Source organism: Schistocerca cancellata, chromosome 2 (genome assembly GCF_023864275.1).
Source record: "Schistocerca cancellata isolate TAMUIC-IGC-003103 chromosome 2, iqSchCanc2.1, whole genome shotgun sequence".
NCBI classification, from domain to species: domain Eukaryota; kingdom Metazoa; phylum Arthropoda; class Insecta; order Orthoptera; family Acrididae; genus Schistocerca; species Schistocerca cancellata.
Window position 1 is genome coordinate 370,837,283 of NC_064627.1, and position 18,866 is coordinate 370,856,148.

An 18,866-nucleotide genomic window follows, 5' to 3' on the forward strand; every position below is an offset into this window, starting at 1 on the left:
ATGCCAGCCACTCATACCAGCAAAACATCAGAAAAATCATCAAACAAATGTCAGGTGAGAAAGGTGCCAACAGACAACTTGTCAACAAGTGGCCACGAAAGACTTAACAATTTTTTATTTTACTGTTGTTAGAAACCATGAAATTACTCACAGAACTATAAAAATTTGTAAACATTGGCTCGATTAAGAAGTTAGTCATTTCACATGTAAGGTGACAGACTTTCAGACTTTGGGGGGGGGGGGGGGGCGATGTGAAGACCGCAGTTTCTGTAGTAAAAATCATGGCAAAGTAGCAGTCGAGAATCGGGCGTGGTTACATCTAAGATGGGTGTGTGTCAGCCATCTTGACAGCAGCAGAATCGTCCTAGTTTCAGCACTGACTGACAGATGGCGGTACTTTAAAATGAGTATGGCCAGTTTGACATCGTGACGGGGAAACTCAACAGCCGGCACACTGGCTCATGGCGGGCTTTCTCCGGGCCGCTTTTAGCATAGAGCTAAAGTGAATGTCTGATGTAGAGATAAATAAAAACAGATCCCAATGTGGCACAAAGGAGCTTATAGGCTCATTTTAAAGCAGAAAATTAGCTAGTTGTGCTCTTATAAACGCACCTCCAGTCGCCCTGGTAGTTTATGAATTATAATAAATTTAATATATTAATAACTAAGTAAGATTATAAATTGGATATATTGGAGACGCTTTCACAGAATTTTATGAACAAGGTGTCAAATGAAAGGTCTGAGTGAGTAGTATTAAGATATCTATGCAGCTTTTTTTACATGTTTTAAAAATTCAAATGAGGAGCCAGAATGCTGTTTTCATGATTAAAAATGCAGAATTTTGATAAATATAAAATAGGAACTATAAAGACAGTGGTAGTACAGAAAAGTAGACATAAAGAAATAGGTAATACAATAATAATATCAGTTATTTATGCATTGAAAGTATTTTAAATAATGAAAGTTCTATATGAAGAGCACATAAACTTTAATATTATGAGAATAAGATCCCGTACCGAAATTCTGATAATGAATCTGAATTCAGTGGAAAATTTCCGTCTGAATAGAAGTGTTATGTGCATTTTACTGTAAGTGTAAAAGTAAATTTTATGTGCAAACAAACTTGATTTGATTTCAGTGTGTTCAAACCGAGGGCTTTTAAGGACGGCCATTTTCTGTGATAGGGGCAGTCATTCATTTGAGTTGAAAGGGGTAGCATGAGTGACTAGCAACAGTCCATACATGAATTGGACTTAGAATATGTCCGGATCATCTTGGAACTTTGTTCATATTGGGGTTTCAGCTATTTTAAAAGAAACATTAAGTGAATAACTGCTGAATGATTGTGATTAATATTTGAGTGGTACTGTTGAACTAACTCGGTAAATATCTGAGGTCAAATCAAGAAGTCTTAACAGTAATTCAGTCAAATCTGTCCTGAACAAGTTAAAACTCCAGTTAGTTAACACTGTGTTGTGTTCACTAAAAAATTATTTCTGCCTGTTAACATTTGTTTTTATAAACTTGACATTAATTTAAAATTACTGGGGATAGTGCAGTGGATGTGGCTGGCACCCCTCAGACCTAAAGTAGTCAATTTACTTAATAAGTCCAACCACATTTTACGGAACCCCAAGGGGAGGCATGTTATGTAGGTGCTTGGGTGATAATATATAATAACCCCCCCCCCCCCCCCCCCCTTGTGCAAAAGCACGTGGGGGCTCGAGCCATCTAGTTTTACTAGATAACTGACTTTGAACTAAAATTATTGTGATCATCCAGTGCAACCAGTGTGTTTCTCCTGATCCCGCACATAGAGAGAAACTGTAGCATGTCGTAAATGGTTTTGTCAACTCAGTGAAGCTCGCAAATGGGTATTTCTCATCCGTAGTAGCTAGCGCACACAACTATAGTGCATTTACACACAAGACAGAAAAGAAAGAAAATTCTGTATTTAAGGAGTATAACTGTAGCAAGTGGAGTTACATCCACCATGTTATGTCTCAAACTGTGATGCTCTAGTAAAGTAAAAAAACAGTACTTGGCTTCACAAAAGAAATGTATATGTCACTTATGATCATAAGCATAAAAAATGGACAAGGAAAGTTCTGGGTCACAAATTGCCATGAATGGCCACTATTGCTATGTGCATATGGGCACAAGAATTGGTTTAGGAAGATCATCTGAGATCTCTCAGTGGTATAAACATTTAACATAACCATTTTCAACTACACACCACATGACACTACTATTCTGCTGCAAATAGGTCTTTGCTTGATCTGAGAATAAAGTTGGTGAGTATTGGCTATTTTCTGTCAATTTCTGGGTGCATTCATGTTGGAGTGGGCGCAAGGCAGACTGCACAGCCTAAAGTGATACAAAATATCAATGATAGGGATCACTGTCCCATCAGTCAGCAGTCAAATAGGCTGTCTCCAACTGAACAACTGATAATTCAGAAGGAATTAAGGGAAACAGAGTCCACCCTGATCCAGAAAACAAATAAGAGCCAGAAAAGATTTTAAAGCTGCTCAGCACACATGTGATGCAAAAGGTTTCCTTGGAATGGGCTCTTACTTACAGACACTTTGGAAGAGATTTCGGTTGCTAAACACATAAACTAAAAGAATTGCTTCAGAGAGACTCCAAATTTTCTTGGAATGTTGAGTGAGAAAAATCTTGCTGTATCCATAAAGAGGTGCTGACTGCTCTACAAGTCCTTGAAATTTTTAACAAGAATGCCAGGCTGGCAATACTCAGTGATTTTAGTGGTTATGGGATACGTGCAGTTCCAGTGCACATCTAGGAAGGTACTGAAATAGTGATCACTTATGCCTCCTGAGTTCTCTCCAAGTCCAACACTAATAGCCCCATGACTGAGAAAGAGGGCCTTGCAGTTGTTTGGCAGATCAGTAAGTTCTGACCTCATTTATACGTTAGATCATTCACTGTTATGACTGACCACCTCTCTTTATACTGACAAGTCAGAAGATTAAATTAGGATGACTGGCAAGATGGGTACTGAAGCTTCAGAAAAGCGAAATCATAGCTACATTGTACACTGGGGCTTGAAATGCTGCAGACACTAGTAGAGTTGGACTGTTGTCTGTATAAAGTCTAATCGAACCACAAAATAGTGGTGCACAGGGATTCACCTGCATCATGGCTTATACCTCTTATTTTAGTCTCAGAGAAACACGCCCTCTGGATTAGGCTGTTCCAGCTTGTGTATCTGCTGGTGTGCTGCCAGGTGGAATGGACACATGTGGGCAGGGATTGGCAAATGGCTGACATCAGGGCAGTTTTGCATGAAAGAAGGAAGGTTATCAGTTCAGGTCTGATTTTGAACAAACAGCAACAGCTTCCACATCACAGTAGTCATCATGAAATTGGTGCCTGATACACACAATGAAGATGTTAGTTATTGGAACAAATGTTATCTAACTATGTTACACACACTTTTTTCAAGATTTTCTTATTAATATACAAATTAATAAGGAACCTATAAAATTACAATTAAGTGTGTTCACTATACCTCTTGCGCCAGTACTCTCTATTGGTTTTCACAAGCCAATCCGACACATTATGACCTGTCATGTTGATCACTGTATCACCAGTTGAAACCTAAAGAGAAAAATTATGTTATTGTTGTCATTAAAGTTATCACACATCATCTGGGATCAAATCGCATACTTCATCTTACGATGAGGTAAATATAATGATCTTCTCAAATGAAGAAAGTTCCTTGAAGTAAAAAAGCAGTTTTAGTATAAAAAATTAGCATAAAATACACTTTCAAAAATGTTCAGTAATGAGATAAAAGATAGATGGTAGGCAGAAAAAACAAAAAGCATGAAATAAGGAAGGTTACCAGTTCAGGTCAATATGACTGACATTTGCTATATTATCAAATATATTTGATTTCTACTAAAAATCAGTTTTCATTTATAAATGTTAAATCCATCGCCTTTGATTCCTATCAAATTACTGCTCATCACTTAAAAATGTTTTATCAGAAACATTACTTACTAATACAGGAGATAATCAGCAAACATATTCCTTCTTTGATGGTACACTTCCTTGTATAGAAAGTCCATAACTTCAAAATGCTGCCTTCTGACAATTGCTTGTAATTCATGTGAATTAATTTGTACTTGTATATGTCATCGGGAAATGTGTGTAGTATGTATGGTATGAGCACATGCCCATATTCACTAAAATTTCCTCTAGAGACTATAAAGGATTCGAATATTTTGACTGGAATCTATCAAAATTACATTTACTGTTTTGGTGAGATGATCCAAATTTGTTTTATTTCACTTAGATACTCCAGCTAACCCAAAACTATCTAATGTCAAGCGGACCTCAGACCATCTGATGGCAAGCTGAGCTCCAACCACCTGATAGGTTGCTGAACTCCAACCATGTGGTGGCAAGCAGAGCTCAAATCATCTGATGGTATGCAGAGCTCAAATCATCAGATAGAAAGTTCAGTTTAAACCGCCCAATTACAATCACCCATGTCAAACTCTCTTCGTGTCTGCACAGGTTAATTTTGACCCTGGTTTTCAATCAAATGAGCATTTAGTTCATCTGCGATGCTTTCTTTATCACAGGTAATGCGAGCCTTATGCATCAGACACACAGCACTATACGCCATCGCGCTGGATGGTGGCAGATTGTTGTATGCAGGTACAGGTCCATGTGGGTCTTCTTCCTATATACTGAATGGCCTGGTGTACCATCTGCCTTGTATCTTATTAGTATGTAAAGGAAAGGAGACAACCATTCTCCTCTATTACCAAGTGAAGGCAATGTTTTGATGGATGCTGTTAAGGTGATCCATGAACTCATCCAGTGCCTGTCTTTCATGCACCCATACCATAAAAGCATTGTCAATATATCAGAAAAAGTAACTGGGCTCCTGGTGAGCACTTTGAAGGGCCATCTCTTCAAAGTATTCCATGTAGAGATTTGCAATCCTTGGTGCCAGGGAGCCCATTGCTTCTCCACTCATCCGTTCATAGACTTCCCATTGCACTTGACACAGGTGGTTGTAAGCGCATGCTCAAAGAGTTTAACTATTTGGGCCTTAAAATTTTGAGACAGTAGCATATTAAGCAGACACAGTGCTGTATTTTGGAATGCTGCGAGGAGCACATCAGGCATGTTTTACTGGGACTAACAGATGAATTAGTGACAGCAGAGCATATCATCACACTTTCAGATTGTGAAGGTGCTTTTGGAGCAATGTGCTACAAGGACAGCATCATAAAAGAATCCATTGAAATACAGTTTCATGAGAATCCATTCCACACAGATAGAGGATACCAACTAAGTGCAGCATGGAATCTTGTGTTAGTGGCAATACAATGAGATTGCACTCAGCACCATCTAACTTACACGAAGCATCCACAATGCCCACACAGAGGTGCAAATGACATACCTACTACAGACACCACTGCTGCCCTACCCCCTCCCCACCCTCCAGTTGGGCAGTACCTGGCTGCCAACAACCTGATGGGCAGGAGAAACCAGTAGTGTAAATATTACAGTGGTCGCATATCTCAACACTTTCTCAGAAGATGATGACAATGACACTTCTCTAAATGTCACAGTATTTTAACACTGCTGCCCAGGTGTAACCCCAAGCTTGTTTGTCATGCCCACACAGACAGTGGGGCACAGTAGCTGCAACTTAAGTTTGTGGATCATACAACTGTTGTCATAGGTAGTCTTGTCTTTGATGGAGTAGAAGATGTCTTTGACAGGACTGGAGTAGATGGTAATGGAAAGATGTACAGAACAAGTTTTGCATCTAGGTCTACTGCAGGAAAGTGAACCATGAGCCAAGGAGTTGTGAGCAGGGATGGAGCAGGGACAGACAAGTATGTTGCATAGGTTCAGTAGGCATCGGAAAATTACTATGGGAGGGGTGGAGAGAATATTCCTCATTTCAGGGCATGATAATGAGTAGTCCTGACCCTGGCAGAGAATGTTTTCAGCTGTGAAATCCTGGGTGGTACTGAGTCACAGGAGGAATGCTCCTTTGTGACTGGACAGTGGGTATGTGGCCAGTGGTAGATGACTGGAGAGGCAAGGCACAAGAATCTTGTTTCTGGACAATGTTAGGAGGGTTATTTCAGTCTAAGATGGTGTCAGTGAGACCACTGGCATATTTTGGGAGGGACTGCTTACCTCTAAAATGTGATGATCATGGGTGTCTAGGCTGTACGGAAGGGACTTCTTGATGTGGAATGACTGGCAGCTGTCGAAGTGGAGATACTTTTGGTGGTTGGTAGGTCTGATGCAGACAGAGGTACTGATGTAGCCATTCTCAAGATGGAGGTCAATATCAAGGAAAGTGGCTTGTTGGATTGAGAAGGACTAGGTGTACCAAATGGGGGTAAAAGTGTTGAGATTCTGGAGGAATGTGAATAGAGTGCCCTCACCCTGGGTCCAGAGCACAAAGATGTCATCAGTGAAACTGAACCAGGTGAGGGGATTGGGATTCCCTCAGCACCACACTGTGAATGAAATGTGTTGGGTTTATCAAGAGCACATAATGTTATTTTCTTGAAAACTAACTACTGTCGGACTTAGTAATTCATGCGAGGGATTCATTTAAATGGGCCAGTGAAGTGTAATTATATTTCATGAGCAAAGTAACCAGCCTCAATGAGACGTCCTGAGTGGTCGAGTTTAAGGACTACAGAAAGCATGGGATGGACCTAAGGATTTGAAGAAGGAATGGAGATCCTGCTGTATTTGTGGAATGGGTTCACTGTTGCAGGGTTCGTAGAGGGACATATATGACACAGGCAGAGTCCCTCCACAAGGTTAATGCCTGTGCTTCATAACCACATTGAGGGAGCCTTTGTCAGTGGTTAGGACTATAAGGTCAAGAACAGTTTTTATGTGGTGGATTGTGGTTCTTTCTGTGGATGTAAGGTTGGTTTCCATGCTGAGGGATTTTGGGAATGACTATGAGGCATTATTCGAGATTGGGAAATTTTAGAAAGTTAAGAGTGGGTGATCTGAGGGCAGCTGGAGTGGATCACGGCTGGATGGAGGCGTGAACTGCTTCAGTCAGGGTTCAGTATTGGTTCTGGGTTGGTTCTAATTCATAGAGTTGGTGGCAAAAATGTGTTTCCACTGTAGAATGGGAGAAGGAGAGGACTTCTTTAACAAGCCCAACTTGACTGAACAGTCAGTCTCACTATGGCTACAAGCGTGTACATTTGGATGTCTGTGTACCTGTTCATGTGTGACTTGGGGGAAAGAGCAAGAGCTTGTAAGTTAGTGTAAATACTGTTTACTGTTGTGTGTTTCTATGTGCCATAGATCAGTCAGCTATAGGTGAATGGTTGCCTACCCTTTATTTTACATATTATTTCATAAAGGAGTTGCCAGAGTTGTTTCGAAAGATAGGTGAGTAATGTGAGTACATACTGCATCAACCTCACACACATATACATTCAATATCATTTTAACAATTTTCTCATATTGATATTCTGCTGCTATATACGTCTCAAAATCAAAATGAAGAAACCTAAGAAACTGCAGAATTGTGATGAAATGATGTTAATAATTTTAGATTTACAATTTAATCATGTCAGTTACACTGAAGAACAGTGTACCTCCTGCAAATGTACTTCACATGAACAGTGTCAGCTTTAAAACCCGACAAAAATATTGCGCAACAGTGAAATTAATAATTAAACAGCACTAAGTTACTTCTTTGATGACACTCTCATTTGTTTCATTCATTTACAATAGGCTTGTGAATCTGAACATAAAAGTGTTCAAAGCAAACAGATCTCAGACACCAGCTACGGGTTAGAAACCACACACTTGGACATTGTGAACAAAGCATGTTACCAATAACAAATCAGTATTTCACTAATCTGTTACTCCACTGTACAGTACTTTGCACTCGGACATTAAGTATCTACAGTGGGGTGGAGCAAGTGTGGTGACAGAAAGAGCATCCAGCCACCCCTTCAAAGTTAACCATGCCAAATCAGTATTTACAAAGCAGACCCCGCAAGTCGGGATACATGCTTGTAAAGAGAGAGTGGTGTGGAGCAAGTGACAACTGGCGCATGTGCGTGTTTAAAAGCTGTACTTTCAGAAGACTGAAACTGTGTACTATCAGAACTATGGTCCAAATTGTCACATTGGGTTCATTGCTGAGACCAATATCATGCAAGTGCGCTTTCTTTCCCCTAGAAAATATGATGTTAAGTTGATGATGTTACCTTGTGAGGCCAATTAAACATGCAACAAATTTCAGAACAACTGGAGTCTACAAAATACCTTGTGAGTATGGTTAGTCTTATACCAGACAAACAAAGCACATTGTAGAACAATGCAGGAAGGAGGGTCAACATAGGTTTTATCATCAATGCTGACTTGAAAAATTCACATTAACAGAGAATGTTCACCAGATCAACTTTGAGGAAACCTCTGTCATTGCTCACACTAAATGCTTCTGGGAAAGCATAATTAAAGAAGCCATTGACATAAAAATCAGTGACAACACCCTTAACAGAGATGGTGCCTACAACTTAGCAGAGCATGGGCTCCTGCAATCGCAAGGCTGACACAGGTGCATTAAATGTGGAGTTAGTATATGCATGTAAATGTGGATAACATCTGTTATGTTTTTATACTCCCAAAAATAACCAAATATTTTCGCTGATTTTTGTCTGATTTTCAATACATTTATTGAGTGACATAACACTTACCTGAAAATCTCAAGTTCTTATTTAGACAAAATTGCACTGGAATTTATTATTCAGGTTCTATTTTAACTGTTCCGATCCCATCTGTGTGTTAATTTTCATCAGGGCACTGTTAATTAAAATTGCGTACTTTCTACTTTTGTTACCTTAATTACTAATTAAAGATTTATGTATTTAAATTTAAGTTGCAATTTAGTGCTCATTCCTATAAATGAAGGAAATCACAATGCAGAAGAAAAATAGTATATATGTATTTTTATAAATTTATAACAAGTAACAACTTCTGGAACCAAAATTCCACTCGTTCTTGTAGGTCATCAAAAACAGTAAATTACAACCGAGCATTAATTTTTAAAATAATAGTTTGCTCTTATGCACCTTTAAAAGTAGTCAGATGTCACCCTGAATAGTCAGTTCATTGTTTGAAAGTGAACAGTTACTAGCTAGGTTGTAAATGCTCTCATTGTTTGGCTTGAACCACAATTATGTGTATTCAGTGTGCAAGACTATGCATTTGATTCGCCACAAAACTCAATGACTTTAATGCAAAAAGCTTTTGGTTGATTACAGAACTTCTAATTAACGAACACTGTGATTGAAATGTGTTGGGTTTGTCAAGAGTACATAATGTTATTGTCGTTGAAACTAACTATTGTGGGGCTCAGTAATCCATGTGATGGATTCGTGTAAATTGGCCAGTGAAGTGTAATTAAATTTCATGAGTTGGAAAGGGGCTGTGTCTAGTGCAGCGAGGGCGCCACCACTATGCCACATACAGACAGCGGCCATTAGCCGCTCCCTCCAGTTTCATATATAGGGTCCCGCACTGCCCTAGTCCAGTCAGTCTGGTACTCGCTCTGGATTTCGTTTCTATCTCGGCGGTACTGCATTCTGGTCATTTCTCGTTGTTGACATTTGCCTGGCTCTGGTTCCGAGTGGATTAACTTTTGGTGTTTGGTGTTGTGGTTTCCACAAGCCTCCGTTGTTTATCTTGTTGTGTCGGTTATAGTTGGTCATGGTCGGTGGTTGTCAGTTGTCGTTCGTCTGTCGTCTGACTCATCCTTGTGTTTACCCAGTGGTGCGTGCTCCACTGCCGGTGGCTTCCCCGCCAGGTGGCTCCGATCCACAGCCCAAGGTGTTCCCGCAGTTGGTTTTGGTTACAACATTGGCGACGAGGTAAACGGAACATAGGAGTATGGAAGAGAAATTAATCACACTCTCAGAGCAACAGCAGCAGCTCATGTGACAGCAGCAGCAGCAGCAGCAGTTGGAGGTCTTACAGATGTCTGTGCAGTTGCTCTCGGACAGGGTCAATGAGCAGGATTCCCTCCCACCTCTTCTCCCAGGTGCCCCGCTTTCAGACACATTCCCACGTCCGCCGTCGTTCCCACCGTTCAACGACGCAAAAGAGGATTGGGACACGTACCTGCATCATCTGAAGCAACATTTCACGGCCTTTCAGGTGTCGGATGACTCTCTGCAGTGGTCGTTATTCTTGTCTTGGGCCTCACCAGACACATTTTTCTTGCTCCGCAAGTTGGTACCGTTGGCCGAACGCGTGGCTCTCTCCTTCTATCTCGGCGGTACTGCATTCTGGTCATTTCTCGTTGTTGACATTTGCCTGGCTCTGGTTCCGAGTGGATTAATTTTTGGTGTTTGGTGTTGTGGTTTCCACAAGCCTCCGTTGTTTATCTTGTTGTGTCGGTTATAGTTGGTCATGGTCGGTGGTTGTCAGTTGTCGTTCGTCTGTCGTCTGACTCATCCTTGTGTTTACCCAGTGGTGCGTGCTCCACCGCCGGTGGCTTCCCCGCCAGGTGGCTCCGATCCACAGCCCAAGGTGTTCCCGCAGTTGGTTTTGGTTACAACATTGGCGACGAGGTAAACGGAACATAGGAGTATGGAAGAGAAATTAATCACACTCTCAGAGCAACAGCAGCAGCTCATGTGACAGCAGCAGCAGCAGCAGCAGTTGGAGGTCTTACAGATGTCTGTGCAGTTGCTCTCGGACAGGGTCAATGAGCAGGATTCCCTCCCACCTCTTCTCCCAGGTGCCCCGCTTTCAGACACATTCCCACGTCCGCCGTCGTTCCCACCGTTCAACAACGCAAAAGAGGATTGGGACACGTACCTGCATCATCTGAAGCAACATTTCACGGCCTTTCAGGTGTCGGATGACTCTCTGCAGTGGTCGTTATTCTTGTCTTGGGCCTCACCAGACACATTTTTCTTGCTCCGCAAGTTGGTACCGTTGGCCGAACGCGTGGCTCTCTCCTTTCACGAGATCTGTGTGCTGCTAACTAACTTTTACTCCCAGCGATACCACGTGGGTGCGTCTCGCTTGGAATTCCATCAATACCACAAGCAACCGAGTCAGTCCTACTGTTCCTGGGTGACGGATTTGCAAGGCCTCAGCCGCAAATGCAACTTCAGGTGCACCAATCAGCAGTGCAAGGCATCATACGCAGATTTGTTAATTCGGGATGTGGTCGTTCAACTGGCGTCCGATCCATAGGTCCGCACTGCGGCGTTAAAGTTGGACGACCCCTCGTTGGAAGACATTCTGCGTATTGCCCATTCCTTCAAAATTGCTCAGGCGGTGAACGAACGTTTCATGGCGCGGCCCCAGGTGGCAGCGGTCGAGTCCACTTCCTGATCCACTCCTTCCCGCCGTCGACGAGGCGCAGTCTCCAGAGGGCACCGCCGTCGAGATTCCTCGCTGTCTGACGTCTCTATGGCGTCCGAACCACCGGTCGCTCATTGACATCAGCCGCGTGACCCCCTACCATCGTGCCCCCAGTGCTTCTCGGCCCACACTCGAGCTGACTGTCCCCATCGCTGGAAGACCTGTTCACTCTGTGAGAAAGAAGGACACCTTCGATCAGTCTGTCGTAGCCACTCGACCCGCCCCCTTCCCGCCCCTGCAGGCCAACAGGACGCCGTCCATGCTTTACACACAGTTTCCCCTCGGACTGACACATTGGCTCTAAAGTTATTCCTCACCCTATGCATCTTTAATGAGGACGTCCGTTTCAAGGTCGATACGGGGGCCACAGTTTCTTTGGTCAATCTGATGACGTATGCACGTCTCAGGTCTCCTGAATTGTCCCCACCCTCTCGAAGGTTGGTCGCCTATGGCGATGGTTCCATCCCTCTCTGTGGGCAGTTTTCTGTTATGGCCATCCACAAAAATGTACCCGGCCCCTTACATTATTTGTGGTGGACCACCCGTCAGCTTCGGAGATTTTTGGACTCTATGCCTTTACATGGTTTGGCTTTTCCATTCAAGACGAAGTGCAGTTTGTTTCAACTGCAGTTCCATTTCAGGACCTAGAAGATCTGTGCGCGTCCTTTTCCTACCTCTTTTCGGCAGACCTGGGCTGCGCTTCCGATTTCCAGGCACACATAACTTTACTGCTGAATGCACGGCCTCACTTTTGTCGGGCTCAGTCTATTCCGGTAGCTTTGCGTGCGGCCGTCAAGCAGGAACTCGATTGGCTCCAGGCTGCGGGGGTTATCGAGCCAGTACAATCGAGTGCCTGGGCAACGCCCTTAGTGGTCATCAAGAAACCCAATGGATCGCTTCGTCTTTGTGGGGATTTTGGGGCTACGGTCAATGCTCAGTCTTTGGTCGAAACTTATCCCATTCCTCGAATGGAAGACCTTCTCGCTAAACTGGCAGGTGGCGAGTACTTTTCTAAGATTGATCTAGTAGAAGCCTATCACCAACTGCCGTTGGATGAGGAATCGCAGGCCATCATCGTCATCAACACGCCTTTCAGTCTCTATACATACAAGCGTCTTCCATTTGGCATTTCCTCTGCCCCTGCGATTTTCAAACGGTATCTCGAGCAACTTATGCAACCAATACCGGCTTGTGTCAATTACCTCGATGATACCTTAGTCACGGGACGCACGCACCAGGAACATCTGGGCAACATCAGTACCTTATTTCACGCCCTGCAGGCTGCGGGTTTACGTTGTCGGCTGGAGAAGTGCAGTTTTTTTTCAATTGGAAGTGGAGTACTTAGGACATTGGCTCAGTACAGATGGCATTCGCCCTTCGGACCACAATGTCGCAGCCATCAATGCCCTTCCCCGGCCACAAAACTTATCCGAACTCCAGGTATTTTTGGGGAAAGTCAATTAATACTTAAAGTTCTTACCCCAAGCCGCCCACATCGCGCATCCCCCAAATCACCTGCTTCGCAAAGGGGTACCTTACACGTGGACTTCTGCCTGCTATCAGGCTTTCACCCGCCTGTAGACGATGCTGAAATCTGCCCCTTGCCTTACTTCTTTCTCTCCGGATCGTCCCTTGGTGGTGGCGGCCGATGCCTCAACGTACGAGATTGGGGCAGTCCTGGCACACAGGAATGAGGACGGGTCAGAACAACCTGTGGCATATGCATCCACGATGTTAACCCCTGCACAAAGGAATTACTCTCAGATCGAAAAGGAGGCTCTTGCCATTATTTTTGCAGTTCAGAAATTCCACATTTACCTATTTGGGGCACAGTTCACCCTCCTCACAGATCACAAGCCCTTAGTGTCACTTTTCGGGCCCCATTCGCACCTCCCAGAACGGACGGCTCAGCGTCTTCAGTGCTGGGCGTTGTTCTTGCGTAATTACACTTACACCATCCGCTATAAGCCCACCAGTCAACACACTAATGCAGATGCCTTGTCATGTCTCCCAGCAGGACCCGATCTGGCATTTGATCAGCAGGAAGTCCTGTGCTTCCACATTGACTCTGCCCACCGGGAGACTCTCGATGGATTTCCTCTGACGGCTAGGCAAATCGCCGCTTCCATGTGCAGGGACACCATTCTGTGGCAAGTCCTCCGCTGTGTGACCCATGGTTGGCTTCCCTACCTTACCCGATGTTTGAAAACTGACTTCAGCCCGCGGCGTCACGTCTCACACAGACTTTCGGTGATGGAGAAGGTCCCTCCGTTGTCCACAGACTGTGACACCCATCAGGTGGTCATCCCTCCGGACTTACGCCACCGCGTCCTGCACTTATTACACCGCGGGCACTTGGGGATGTCTCGCATGAAGGTGTTGGCTCGACGACATGTCTATTGGCCAGAGATCAATGGAGACATTGAGCACCTGTTCCGTGGTTGCACAGTGTGTGCGTGTCATCAGGCTAGTCCTCCACAATCTTTCGCGCCCCAGCCAACACCCAGCCAACCCTGGGACAGGATCCTTCTAGATTTTGCGGGCCCCTTCTTAGGCTCCATGTAGCTCCTCATCATTGATGCCTATTCCAAATACCCATATGTGGTCCGCATGGCGTCCATCACCACTGATGCAACCCTCACCGCCTTGGCCCAGGTGTTGAAGGCCTTCCTCAGACGTTGGTCACAGATAACGGGCCCCAATTCACGGCGTCCTCGTTCCAGACCTTCTGCTCTGCTAATGGTATCAAACACATTTGCTCTCCCCCCTTCCATCCTTCATCCAATGGCGAGGCAGAACGCCTGGTAAGCACTTTCAAACAGCAGCTGATGAAATCAGTGGAGCCGTTGGCCACCACCTTGGCCCTCACATTGTTTCTCAGCACCTACCGCACTATGCCAGTGGCCGGTCATAGCCCTGCCGAACTCCTTCACGGGCGACAACCTCGGACCCTCCTCCACCTGCTGACACCATCCTCTTTTGGGCCCCGCTCTCGCCCCTCCCTGCGCTATGCCCCGGGCATGGCCGTGTGGGCCAGCTCCTACGGCAGCACACCTGCATGCAAGCCCGCTACGGTGACGGCAGCAAGTGACGACCATACAGACACACAGAGGGCTCGAGCGTCACCACCATAACCAACTCTGTCCTCGGGCCCCTGCCTTGATTCCTCCCCCACCGCCTTCCCTGCTTCCTGGTGCGGACACATCCCTTGATGTGGAGCCCTTCCCTTCAACCTCCATCTCCTCGACAGCTCTGCAGACACCTCTTCCGCCTCGCCAGGGTATAGAGACGCCCTCTGACCCCCTGCCCTCTGGTGACACCTTAACGGATGTTGCAGACAGTCTGCCCTCCCCTTCCCCAGTGGTCCCTCCGGACATCTCACAACCTGTACCCTCATTCCACCCGCCTCAGCATCGTCCGGGGCATTTCCGCCCCTATGCACCAATTTCGGGGGGCGAGGGATCTAGTACCTTCCGCCGCGGAATGGACGTGGTCAGCCCATAGAGGGCTGCGCCTCTGTGGCGGCTATTCCGCGCAGCGAGGGCGCCACCGCTACGCCATGTGCAGACAGCAGCCAATAGCCGCTCCCTCCAGTTTCGTATATAGGGACCCGCTCTGCCCTAGTCCAGTCAGTCGGGTACTCGCTCTGGATTTCGTTTCTATCTTGACGGTACTGCGTTCTGGTCATTTCTCGTTGTTGACATTTGCCTGGCTCTGGTTCCGAGTGGATTTACTGTTGGTGGTTGGTGTTTGGTGTTGTGGTTTCCACAAGCCTCCATTGTTTATCTTGTTGTGTCGGTCACAGTCGGTCGTGGTCGGTTGTTGTCAGTTGTCATTGGTCTGTCATCTAACTCATCCTTGTGTTTACCCGGTGGTGCGTGCTCCACCGCCGGCGGCTTCCCCGCCTGGCGGCTCCAATCCACAGCCCAAGGCGTTCTTGCAGTTGGTTTTGGTTACAACACTGTGCTAAATGTGAACTGTGTCATTTGTTAGATAAATGTCAACTATCTATTTGTTTATAGCATAAAAAGTCCACTTCAGTTGCAGGAATTTTCTTAAACTTATTCGACAACTGGTTTTGATGCTTAAAGCTTCATCTTCTACATGATGACCGATCTCAGTGGTCACCATCTTTTTCTTGCCATCATTCAGCTGTCGTCGTCTTACTGCCCAATTTTTGAATACACCCTATGTATACCATCAGTACCCCCTTGTTTTTGTCTCATTTTTATCTTTTTATTGTTGTGCAATGTGTCATATTGACATTTAGGCATTTGCTAGAATACTTATGTTAATGCGTTACTACATTTAGTGTCTTAAAGGTGATTCTCCCATGTATCTAAGTTAGTTTACATTATTTCTTTTCAATGTCTCTACCATTGCACTGATCCTATTTTACTCCAACCACAGTAACCCCATTCTGTACACATAGGCTTAATTTCTTTACTCACTTTCCTTCATCCTAGTTTATAGCCACTTTTACACCTCATTTAATTTTATTATGTCTGTTACTGTGTGTCTGAAAAGTGTTGTCTTATATGTGTGCGTTGCTATTCCTGTTGCATTTATCATTTTAATCCTAATTAAGCTTCTTATACTAAGATGTTTTTGCTCTGCAAGATGAGCCTACATGTGGATACCAATCCTAATAGCATAATTCTCCTACCACACCTCACCTCACCTCTCTTTCCCTTGTTGCTCAATTTCATGATATATTTTGATATATCATCCATATCCACAGTTTTAGTTGTATTTTTATCTTATATCTTTTTAATCTGATGCACTCTGTTGCACTGGCTTTTAGGTATTTTTACCGATTCCCCACATTTGTATGTTGTTACATTATTCTTTTATTTGCAGTTCTATTTTGTATCAATCTTGTGAATCACACTTATCTAAGCAGATAGACCAGTCAAATCCCGTGTCCTGCTCTTTTGCAGCTATTTACTTCAGTTCCCCACCTCAATGGATCCTATGTCAGTTGCTTCTGCCACTGCAGTAAGCTGGTCTCTGGGCTGCCTGCACTAGTCACTTCCACGTCATACAGTCCAGGCAGGTGCTGTGCTTGCTAACCCTACATGTGAGTACAGGTACTTATTTATTTATATTACAATTGAGTTTATTTCTGTCCGGAACCCTTCTCAAAGTTAGTGCTTTTGTTCCAGTCACATGTGTGTGCTTGAAGTTGGTACGATCCCACATGATTGACAAGCCCGACTGCCACACATTTATATTCCCATAATTATGTGGGTACAGCACTTTCCACAGTTGTAGCTTTCATTTTAGTATGATAACCCCATAGTTCATGTTTGTTGGTAGCCCCTCCTCTTTTTTGCAGTTGGTGGTGGCTGAAGATAAAGCTTTAAGCTTCAAAACTGATCGTGGAATAAATTTATGAGAATTACTGTCAAATGAAGTGGACTTTTATTCTATAAATATGTTCCTTGGTTTCACGTGTTCACCTGATAAATATGTTTTGTCTATTTTGTGCCACCTTTGATAGCTTCACCACTGTGATTGCACATGCTGGTCAGTAAACGTGCACTAATTATTTTTCGTGTTGTAAAAGCTGGTCATTATAGTAAATGTTTGAACTCCCCAGGAATAAAGTATATTTTCTTTGAGGTGTTAGGGACTCTGCCCGATATCTGGGTTGTTTTTGCATGATATTTCTATAACATAGCTTGTTTTCTTCATCTTCATACTCCTCGGGGGGAAAGGGTTCAGTATTTATACATGCAGCATTCCCCCTACAATCTGTTTATGAGATGGAGAGCACAAAAAGGTTTGATGACACAGGATGATCTTACTGCAGTTCTAAACTGTGTGTTCTCTGTCCCATTTTCAGAAGACATAACTTCTGCAAGCAAAAGACAGAGATTCTCAACAACTTGACTCTGGGTGAAATAGAAGAGCCCCATAAGATATGGTTTTCATTAAAAACACCGTTGTTGTCGTTGTGATCTTCAGTCCTGAGACTGGTTTGATGCAGCTCTCCATGCTACTCTATCCTGCGCAAGCTTCTTCATCTCCCAGTACCTACTGCAACCTACATCCTTCTGAATCTGCTTAGTGTATTCATCTCTTGGTCTCCGTATACCATTTTTACCCTCCACACTGCCCTCCAATACTAAATTGGTGATCCCTCGATGTCTCAAAACATGTCCTACCAACCGATCCCTTCTTCTAGTCAAGTTGTGCCACAAGCTCCTCTTCTCCCCAGTTCTATTCAGTACCTCCTCATTAGTTATGGGATCTACCCATCTAATCTTCAGCATTCTTCTGTAGCTCCACATTTCAAAAGCTTCTATTCTCATTTTGTCTAAACTATTTATCGTCCATGTTTCGCTTCCATACATGGCTACACTCCATATAAATACTTTCAGAAACGACTTCCTGAAATTTAAATCTATACTCGATGTTAACAAATTTTTCTTCTTCAGAAACGCTTTCTTTGACATTGCCAATCTACATTTTATATCCTCTCTAATTCGATCATCATCAGTTATTTTGCTCCCCAAATAGCAAAACTCCTTTACTACTTTAAGTGTCTCATTTCCTAATCTAATTCCCTCAGCATCACCCGACTTAATTCGACTACATTCCATTATGCTCATTTTGCTTTTGTTGATATTCATCTTATACGCTCCTTTCAAGACACTGTCCATTCCGTTCAACTGCCCTTCCAAGTCCTTTGCTGTCTCTGACAGAATTACAATGTCATCGGCGAACCTCAAAGTTTTTATTTCTTCTCCATGGATTTTAAAACCTACTCCGAACTTTTCTTTTGTTTCCTTTATTGCTTGCTCAATATACAGATTGAATAACATCGGGGATAGGCTACAATCCTGTCTCACTCCCTTCCCAACCACTGCTTCCCTTTCATGCCCCTCGACCCTAATAACTGCCATCTGCTTTCTGTACAAATTGTAAATAGCCTTTCGCTCCCTGTATTTTACCCCTGCCACCTTTAGAATTTGAAAGAGAGTATTCCAATCAACATTGTCAAAAGCTTTCTCTAAGTCTACAAATGCTAGAAATGTAGGTTTGCCTTTCCTTAATCTTTCTTTTAAGATAAGTCGTAGGGTCAGTATTGCCTCACGTGTTCCGACATTTCTACGGAATCCAAACTGATATTCCCCGAGCTCGGCCTCAATCAGTTTTTCCATTCATCTGTAAAGAATTCGCGTTAGTATTTTGCAGCTGTGACTTATTAAACTGATAGTTCGGTAATTTTTGCATCTGTCAACATCTGCTTTCTTTGGGATTGGAATTATTATATTCTTCTTGAAGTCTGAGGGTATTTTGCCTGTTTCATACATCTTGATCACCAGGTCAGTAGTTCTAAGGGAATGTTGTCTCCTCCCGGGGCCTTGTTTTGACTCAGGTCTTTCAGCGCTCTGTCAAACTCTTGACGCAGTATCGTATCTCCCATT

General features: G+C 43.8%; 1 protein-coding gene across 2 annotated transcripts in view; it reads right to left on the reverse strand.

The window, feature by feature from the left end:
* The window catches only part of LOC126161767 (ATP-binding cassette sub-family A member 7-like), a 601,933-nt gene that overhangs the window by 229,988 nt on the left and 353,079 nt on the right, over positions 1–18,866 (reverse strand). For both annotated transcript variants that reach the window (XM_049917824.1, XM_049917823.1), the window contains exon 32: positions 3,536–3,624. In XM_049917824.1, the coding sequence (XP_049773781.1) occupies positions 3,536–3,624 (89 nt within the window). The remainder of the gene's footprint in view (positions 1–3,535; positions 3,625–18,866) is intronic.